The 9,919-nt window shown below is 41.5% G+C and overlaps 1 protein-coding gene across 1 annotated transcript; it reads right to left on the bottom strand.

The window, feature by feature from the left end:
* Nucleotides 1–359: 359 nt before the first annotated feature.
* On the bottom strand, nucleotides 360–9,914 carry SLC33A1 (solute carrier family 33 (acetyl-CoA transporter), member 1; the record flags this gene model as incomplete). The annotated part of the gene is made up of 6 exons (XM_009581168.1): nucleotides 360–627; nucleotides 2,335–2,550; nucleotides 3,530–3,647; nucleotides 4,609–4,793; nucleotides 5,452–5,642; nucleotides 9,398–9,914. Coding segments are annotated over 6 exons (1,395 nt in total), but the record flags the coding sequence as incomplete, so codon positions are not given.
* Between the last annotated feature and the right edge of the window lie 5 nt (nucleotides 9,915–9,919).

Raw genomic sequence — 9,919 nt, 5'->3', positions numbered from 1 at the left:
ATGCCGTAGTACAACACGCTTAACCTGCAAGTCAAAATGCCTTTGACATCCTTCTCCGGGTCAACTCCCCGTGTCAGATCACTTCTGCTTGAAAAAATAAAGACTTGGAACTTAGCTGACAATGCTGCTGTTTAGATAGACATGGCACAATTAGCTTTTCCATAGTTACTATATGGAAATTCAGACGTTGGTTATACCAGCAGCCATGACTCTGAAGCTAGAGCTCGGGGACATGTATGTAGTACATAGGTGCCATTTTTTAACAATTACTTTCTGAACTTACTTTTTCATGTTGGGAGGTCGAGTGGTATCACATACAAACATACCACCATCTCAGCCACCCGTTTTTTCAGTGATGTGGCATTTAAAAATACCTCTATTCCTGTTTATTGATTATGGGATATGTCTTTGTAATAAAACTAAAATGACCTTGCTACTCCATCCAATATTTGAACTGCATCAATTGGTCCTTTTGCACTTCCACGAAGACTGTCCTTCGTCCTGCAGCTTTTTAAATTTTGGCCCAAGTAGGAACCACCAGCCAAATCCCAGAATGACACAGATGACGGACTCCACATAGTAACCGTCCAAGGTAGTAACACAGGCACCACCAGCTTTAGTGCAGAGCTGAAACAGAGAAGCAGAAGTTGATGCATTAAGTGTTCTCTGGGAGATACAAAGACACAGACTTTTAGAAAGTAGGCATTAGATATCCACTGTTTTTTATTTTCTCTTTGTTATGACTAAATATACTTGTTTACTCTTCCTTGTTTCTTATGGAGTTAGTAAGAGAGGCTTTTGACTTACCATCAGTATGAAAAGTAACAAAACTGTTATAAAACATTTGGGAAATGGAGCATATTGGCCCAAGGGGCTAACTCTAGAAAACAGAAACTGTCCAGCTGTCTCATGCTGGCCTGGAGGTACAATCACTGTTGTTAATCCCATGAAGAAAGGTTTATTTTTTTTTTCCCTCATCATCCAAACTGCTTCTTCAGAAATTATATCCCTTGCATCTCACCACTCTCACTGAATCTGCAAATGGACAGTACAAAATGTTGCGTGTTTATGGGAAAAACATGCCCAGGATGTTTTTTAATTGCAGAACTGGAAGACAAAAACTCCAGCATTTAAAGGGTAAGTGTATAGGACACGATCGTTTCTGCTGTTGTTCAGCTTTCAGTACTGCTATAATCCCAAGACAAATCAATCCTCTGACTTGAGGTTCTGCCAGCATTTTCATTATTCTGAGATATGTCAAGATCAGATTAGGAATAAGAAGGGAATAATAATGGTGGTGGTGGAACATCACCAACTGGGAGGATGTGAGAAAAGATCAGAGGAGTGAGATGAAGGAGGAAGGACTTAAGTTCAGTAGAGGCCCAGGCACAGAGAACCTAATTAGTGGCAAGCCAGTGAGAGACAGGATGAAAAAGCAGACACTGTGGAAGCAGTTTCCCCTCTGCAACTAGTAAAAACTGCAACTCCAGTTCAAACAAGTCATCTCTGACTCCTAGAACACTTTATTCATTTAGAGAACCTCCACATCCCAAAGAGTCCTGGCATTCAAGAGTGAAATAAGTCTCAGTCATGAGTATGGGGGGAAAAAAAAAAAAACAACAAAACCCCCCAAAACATTTCCACCCTTTCAAACAGTCACGTTAAAATTTCTCATTTGCTCATGGGGAGGTGAATTTGAAACCTTGCTTTCCAGGCAGTTTTGCATCCTGTTGTTTGATCTGTGTACAGTAGCAAAGCATGTTCTTTGTTCTCTTCCACAGGGCTCCCCAGAACTGGGAAGGCAGCCAGTCACGCCGCTCAATTTCACGTGGAAAGTGAAGATCAAAGATAGTGCACAAAATAACATCACGGGAGAAGGTATGAAGGCATCCAGATAGGAAGCCTCCAGAAAGACAGAAAGAACAAAAACCTACCACACAACTTAAGGGACTTGAGGGACAGACAGCCTGCCAAGAACAGAGCGCCTAATTACACAACTCTGAACTTAGCAAGGCTTACTCTCAAAAATGTAACTACAGCCTCCTTACACCGCAGAGAATGTGGCACCAATCTAGTGCTTCCACCACCAGCTTTTCATCCCAGCCCACAAAGAAATGGACAACTACTCTGCAACTGCAAATCTTTGGTAAAGATGTTAGTTCTTAAGATAAAAACAGACTTAATTTTATCAGACAGGAAAATTAGCTCAATCAGTGGGAAATTTTAAGCATAAGCTATATACAATAAAGGTTTTCAAAGGTGAAAAAAATGCTAAGAGAAGCCATTTAATCCACAAATAATTGAACAGGGACCTTCACAGCCTCCAAAACTTACTTCCGCAGCAACTGTAGTTCCACAGGTCTGTTCCTGGGCCCCTACACGCTCTTTCACCGTGAGTGGGTCCACAAGCCAGAGTGCGACGGTGGAAGGCCAGTTTCCTCCCAGGTTCGACACAGTATTTAGGAGCGTCATGTAGGTTCCTCCAATCAGTGGATCGCTGACTTTGGCGTTGAAAGCCATTATTGCAACATACATGCTATACAGCGTGATCTATAGAAGAGGTAAGAAAACCCACGGGACAGTAAGGTCTCCCCAGTTACAGACAATGACAACTAAAAACCCTAACATAAAAACTGTTCTAAGAGATTACTTGAAGTTAGCAACATTGACTGAAAAAAAATCCCAGCAGGTTAAAATTGCACAAGAGCGAAATTATTTCTGCAGTCTGTCTCTCTACTAAGACCTTAATGTTAGTAGAAGAGTAGCCTTGCCACTTGTCTCAAGTCATGCTGAAACGAAACCAGCCTCACATGCATTGGAATGACTCAGGGTATCATAGAATCATAGAATCATAGAATCATTAAGGTTGTAAAAGACCTCTAAGATCATCGAGTCCAACCGTTAACCCAACACCACCATGCGCACTAAACCATGTCCCTAAGCGCCTCAAACTGAAATATGATAAGGCCAGATAAAATAACATGTAAAAATAACACTTTTGAATTTAAAATCAACTCTCAAGGCATTGCATACATTTTAGTTCTGATCCAAAGCCCAGTCTGTATCAGGCGTTCGTTTTCCAGGCCTTTGGATCAGATCCACTATGACGTTCCTCTGAAATCAATAAAGTATTTTTTCTAGGACCAGGATCACATAAATTTATGGATCTGCACAATAAGCACAATCATCATCATGCCTATGAAACTCAGTCAGAATGCTGGGATTTCTCCAACTCCACCATGCTTCTGAGCTTCTGCTTTTGGGGAAAAAAAATCTGGGAAACAAAAGCAGATCTGGTCAACTAAAAGTAACTTCATAGAAGATGTTCAATGGAGCACATGGAAGAGGGAGAAACAATATTGGCAAGAGTATCGAAAGTAAACATAGCCATACAGCATAACAGGTCAGACTTAGAGGAATTCTAGTGTAACTATGGACAAAAGCAGATAATGGCATTTATAATCCTCTCGTTGACTGATAAGAAATACCCTCCTGTCCCCCTCCCCTGCCCACATACAGTGTATGTTACCTGATGTAACGCATAACTCAACAATACTACAACATAGTAGTAGACAGGAAATCCTCCTTCATGTTTTACTGTAGGAGTCCACCATACCAAAAAAGCAAATTCCAGACCAAGCAGTAATCTGGAGGAATAAGAAAGATAATTTATAAGTCAAGTAATTCTCCCCAGGTGTTTCCTTGATACAAACTATCGAACATTTATACATACAGAACACATTAAAATAGTCTATATCTAAATAGTTACAACTATTTCTATCTTAGATAGAATTAGACATTAAATATTTGAGAAGCGCTGAAATTGTAAACATTTTATACCTAAACAATCTGTCTTCCACATAAACATAATTCACTACCAGATCTCCTATACTAGCTTTCTCCCCTGCCCCTTCACACAGAAATTTATTTTTTTGTAGAAAGCAACACACAAGATACCTAACCAAATTCAGCCGGAGTAACATCTACTCTCTTTTTTTTTTTTTCCGAAAACATACATAGTTGCATAAGAAACATTAAAGTAACGGCTACCTGTGACAGACATGTTACATGATTTACTGAGTAACAGCATTAGGTAATTTGCTGGATTCACGGGTTTTAGAATTCCGTAAGCAAACTCATATATAAAACACTTAACACGGAAATGAAATGTCTCCTTGTCTGTATCAAAATAATTCAGCTTCTTTTACTCTCAGTTACCTCAGTAAAGCATATATCCAGTAGATGCGCCAAATGACTTGTCAATGCGTTCTGACACTCTTACATTGGGAAGCACACGTAATTTTACAGATACAGTCCTGGATCTAGTCAGAATGATTCATGAATAAGGAACTATCGACACTGGAGCAGGAGAGTACTGCTCTAATGCTGTTGTATATGCATCTTAAAAACACCTCATGTTCCGCCTTCTTACACGTGTTACTACATGAATCGTCTTCAAGGCACAAGACACAGAGCATTCAACTTACTATGAGAATTCTGACATAGTTTCTTGTACCTGGAAGTTTAAGAGTTACACAAGAAATCCTACACTTGATCTGAATACGCAAATTACTACATTTCTGTCAAACAAGATTTGTTTGTTTTTACCTAAAAGGCATAGCTTTGTAAAATGTGTTCAGTGGCTGGGGGCCTGCTGTGTATTTGCTGATAATCAGAGGCAATATTATCTGTAAAGGAACCATTGGAACCGCTAGCAGAGCTAAGTGCTCTTTTGGGACGCCCTCTTCCACCAGCTTGAGTCCTGTTACAGCATCTGCTGCTGAAAATCCAACCTGCAATGTAAGTTAGACAAAATAAACTGGGGAAAGTAGCGATAGTTTGGCTAGAAATCCCGTTTACTCAGTATTAAGTAAATTGAGAAACGTGATAAGAGTACAATTCACTTTTGTGTCTCCTTTGATTTCCTAATCCATTCTGAAACATGTTCTACACTTGCACACTCTTCTTGTCATCAGTGCCAAAACTATACCACGCACATTAAACATAGCAATGATATTCACGCCCGTGCCTTAATTGCTGTCAATGTCCACGATGGCCAACAAGAAGCCGTGGAAACCTAGTTTGTACAGAGTTGCAGATTCTGGGAACAGCATTTAGGTTAAAAGAAGCATTTTCGGTACTTTTAACTGCAGACTACGCAAACAGCCTAACTGTTTAAAAATGTTTAAAAACAAATTACTACTAGATTGCAATCAAAATTGTCTTTAATGCTTGGTAAACACTTATAAAAGCTCAAACGAATGTTTTCTGTTGTACAACCTTACTTAGCACAATGATATAAGCAATTTTGTTTCAAATTTCATGTGAAAATTTGGAACTCTGATGACAACCGCTAGCAAAACAAAGAGATAAGTTACACCACAGGGACTCAGCAACCTTTCAGACACTCGTATCATCAGCACCTAACAATTCATGTATGTATTTACTCACTTTTGCTGTGAGAATCAAGAGACAGAAAGTAAGAACTGCCGGCATCTTGATTATTGAGAATAGCAGCCTGTATGTATCAGTGATGCCTTTTGTTTCTTCTTTTGTTGGTGTCAGTTCCTTGTTTTCCTTTTTCAAAAGGGCAACCAGTGTAGTGGTAATTAAAAAGACAGCTCCCCAGAAAAACAGGAAATCTGGAGGGGAAAAAAATTAAAATTAAAAAAAAAAAATCTTTCTAGCAGCCACCATCAACACTTCATTAACAATTCACTGAGTATCTAAAATGCAGTTATTTTGCAACAATATAAACCTAATAATAAAAAATTGAAAAAAAACTTCACTCATTGACCCTCCTAAAAACAAGCAACAAAAGCAAACCACAAACACATAGCTGCATACACACAGTAACTGACATAGCTCTTCCCTGCCCCTCACTCTATAACCATGTTTGCTTGAGATCTGAGACAGAAGAGCAGCAGCAAACCGCGTCACTGCCCTGGTGCTCCGTGTATTATTACCACAATGAGTGTGTTGGAGGAGAAACAGAAATAAAAATGAAAATGTTGAAGGATTACACATATGATCACCAAAAGCTGATCAGGGAGGAAAAAACACATTTAGTAGTTACAAGACGGGGAAAAAGCTTCAGACAAAGAAGTTGTTCACAACTCTCCAGTTGATTTACTGTGTAGTCATGTAACTATTCTATGCCGCAATTCTATACTCCCTATATAATATCTATCTACCATCTGAAGGAAATAGAGATTTATACTTACGAGTGTAAAGATGTCCTGATTAAACTTCTTAGAGAGTCACTCAAATATGTCTGTTTTAAGTGGCTATTATACTTGCTAACTCTTAAGTGCTCTATTTTAAGCTGATATAGTATTTGCTAAATTGTGGATTTTGAAGGCAATAGTAAAAACACACCAATATTTTATGGCAACTACTTTTTGAGTTAGTGAATGGATTAATCTAAGATAATCCTATCCTCTACCTTTATGAAAGAGGCAAGAAAGAACTCAGTAACATGCAGAGGGTAAGACAGAAGTAGCCTTTTATCTTCCTGGTCACGAGCAACTCCTGAAGTCTCATGGTGACTCAAAAGTAAGCAGCGAGGGCTGGTGAAAGGGCAAAGACACTGCGAAGATTTAGGCAATTATTAGCTGCTTCTTACGCACAGGAAGAGAACAAGCACAACAAGCATGGAAGAAAACACGGAAAGACTACTTTAGCTATATCCTAGCATTCTCAGTGTAAAAGAAAACAAGGCATTTCAAACCATTTTCTGCTGCTTCCACATCAGTTACTTTTCCCTTTTCTAAAGAAAAGGAGAGATGATCTCATAACCAATGCTGTCAGATTGCTCTCTCCTCTTAAAAAAGGTACCCTGTACATATATTTTTAAGTAAAAGATGAGTTTTCAGAGAGTCATGCTAATCAAACCTACTGTCTACAAAAGACATACAGGAGTGGTACTCTAATAATAGCACTAAGCATTATCACCGCAGTGAGAGGCCTACAGTGCGAGGACGGGAATAGAAATAGCTTTGAGCATCATCGCACGAATACTCCTGATCAGGTCAGCGCTGTCAGCTGCAATACAGCAATGGCTGGATTAGCAAAAAAAAAAAAAAAAAAAAAGACAACCAACAAAACAACAGAGAGTGCAAGAAAAAAAAAAAAAAAACCAGCCATATAGGCCAGTAACAGGTTGCAAGCAAAAGAACCTTAAAATTATAGTTTACACAAAGAATTTCCAGCATAAAGTTTCTGGTGCCACCAGCGCTGCCTGGCCCCATCCCTATTTAGTCTCTGCCTCTATACCGCTACTAGCAAAATAAACCACTGTGTTGGGGCAAAGCAAACTTTTGAACTAGATCAGGGACAGACCAGGCTGGAAAATAACCATCAATGAGGTGTGCGTGAGGGAACGGGTGTTTCATCACAACAGCTTTAAGTAATTCTAAAGCTACACATCTCTTCCCTGGAAAAAGGGCGCTCCACAGTCACTGGCCCAGATAAGTTTGGGCTGCCTTGAAGGGGCACCTTCTTCCTGCACTGGTGCTTCACCTCTCTTCCTTCACGCTGGGACAGGCATACATGTGACTGCAAACAACTAATGCTGTTGCTTCTCAACAACTTGAAGTTGACTTGGGATCATGAAGTGTTGCCTTGTACTTTCCATAGCGCTGGCACTCAGCCCACGACAAAAGCGTTCAGAGATCTGGACGGGCAGAAAACTATTCACCTTTTCAAACTGTAAAGTTTTCTGCTGCTTTAACTGCCCGAACCGGCTCACCACGAGCCCCGTTACGACCAGCACTAGGACCAGAGAGCCGCTCTCCTCATTTCAGTAAGCAGGTTTACAGTACTGCTCTACAGCTGCTTCAGGAGAAACGTGAACACAGCAAATTGTGGTGTACAGTCACATGAACAAGGGAACAGAAATCTCTTGCAGCCAGTTTACCACCCAAAAAACCCATATCCTGCAACTATAGTGTCAGAGCTATTTGCTTTTCTTACTCCAGCCAGGTTAGTACTCCAGGACAAGTTAAAGAGGTTGCATTGGTGTTTTTTGGTTTTGGGATAGGTTTTTTTTTTCCAAAGACAGCACTCTTGTAATAGTAACAAATCCATTTATACAAACAGTACTGAGAAAAAAACAAGACAACAAAAAACCTTGACAGTGGAGGTAAGTATAGACAAACCGAGCTCTCTTAACTACACTAGTGATTTGCAAGTTGCATCAGCAGTAAAAGACATCAGTCTGCCACTGGAGCAATAGGGGAGAGACACGCCAGCACTGATGAACTACACAGTAAGAGAAAACAAAGGAAAGCAATAAATCAGCAGGGTTACTTTGAGGACTACTCTATGCTTGTCAACGTATAGACCAGACATAGGGTTATCAACAGGAAGGAACGAGGAAGACTAAGTCAGCAATTGTGATAGCTGCATGGACAAAATAAGTATAGCAGTCTTGGAAACCAATATCCTGATTTATCAATAAGAAAGGTACAGGATAGAAAGCGAAAACTAGCCTTTAAACAACAATTCAACTCAGTTTTGGCATACCTTTTCTCTTGCATGATACAGGCAGAGCAATCAAAAGAGAGGGAAAAGAAACTAAACCCATGAGAATTTACTCTTCTATTACTGCTAGCCATAGTCACTTTGAGACCGCAGCCAGCAGTGGTGCCAGTTTTTCCTGTCATCCCATAAGCTGAGCTGGCTAAACTCAACCTTTAGCCAAAACGTGCATTTTAAGCATTTTCTAGGTAATACACCAAACATCAACCACCACATACAACCTTTGTGAAAAAAAAAACCACCAAACAACCCAAAAACCACCAAACAGAAGACATCCTTACACTAACACCTAGTTAGGGTTGGATTACCAGACTCCATTTAATTCATTAAAGAGGAAACAAAATCCCCCCTTAATTTACTACAATAACTTCTTCCTTCAGAAATTGGCTACGTGGCCAACCCTGAGCACTTGTCATTTCTACTTCTGTGAACAATACCATCTTGGAAGAGCCGACTTTTTTTAGTTTCCCCTTTCCTTCCTCCCAGAAGATGTTCTTAAAGAGGCAAAGCTTTTGGTTTGTTTGGGTTTTTTAAAACAATGATGTACTCCATAGTCATTAAACTACAGAAAAAAACAAAATTGTCTCCAAAGTGCTTAGGTCAGCCAAGATAATGACAAGGCAGGTTTCCCACACTCTTAAACCCACAGAAGCCTGGCAGTTCAGTGCATGTAGCAGTGGACTCCGCCAGCCTCCCGGCAGGCTGTGCTTGCTCATGGGCAGAGGACAAAGCAAACCTGCCCAGTTCACAGCACCAAGCCACTGATCGCTCTGAGCGGAACTTTGGTCCAGGCTCAGGGAAGAAGCATCCCCATCCCAGCATCAGCACGCACAGGCCGGCAGTACCCAGGCAGTACCTGAGAGGGTAACAATCCCTTGGGGCTGGGGCTGGAACCGCAGGTACTTGTTGCAGAAGGAGGCCGACTCAAGGGCCAGGAAGAGGACGTTGCCCAGGAAGTAGCCGGCCGTCTGGCCCACGGAGTTGCAGGTGGAGGCATAGCCCACGTTCTCCCTGGACAACATGGTGAGGGCCCAGCCGTCCACCGCAATGTCCTGCGTCGCCGCCAGGAACTCGAAGAGGAAGAAAGTCACAGTGAGGGCCACCACGTCGGGGCCCCGGCCCTCCCCATCGCCCAGCAGCACGTCCACCTGGGTGGACATGTAGATCATGAAGACCCCCAGGGCGTACTGCGTGGCCACCAGCCAGGACCCCGGGACGTACTGCGTGGGCCCCAGCCAGGACTTGCGGCGGCCGAAGCCCCGCAGGTAGACGGCGTCCACCAAGGGGGCCCAGAGCAGCTTGAGGCTGAAGGGCCAGAAGACGAAGCTGAAGAAGGCCTGGTCGGTGTAGCTGGCGCTCTTGCTCTGCAGGATGAGGG

Source organism: Fulmarus glacialis, unplaced genomic scaffold, assembly GCF_000690835.1.
Source record: "Fulmarus glacialis isolate BGI_N327 unplaced genomic scaffold, ASM69083v1 scaffold22627, whole genome shotgun sequence".
Classification (NCBI taxonomy): domain Eukaryota; kingdom Metazoa; phylum Chordata; class Aves; order Procellariiformes; family Procellariidae; genus Fulmarus; species Fulmarus glacialis.
Note: the sequence above shows the minus strand (reverse complement) of the source record. Positions and strands in the feature narration are given on the sequence as shown.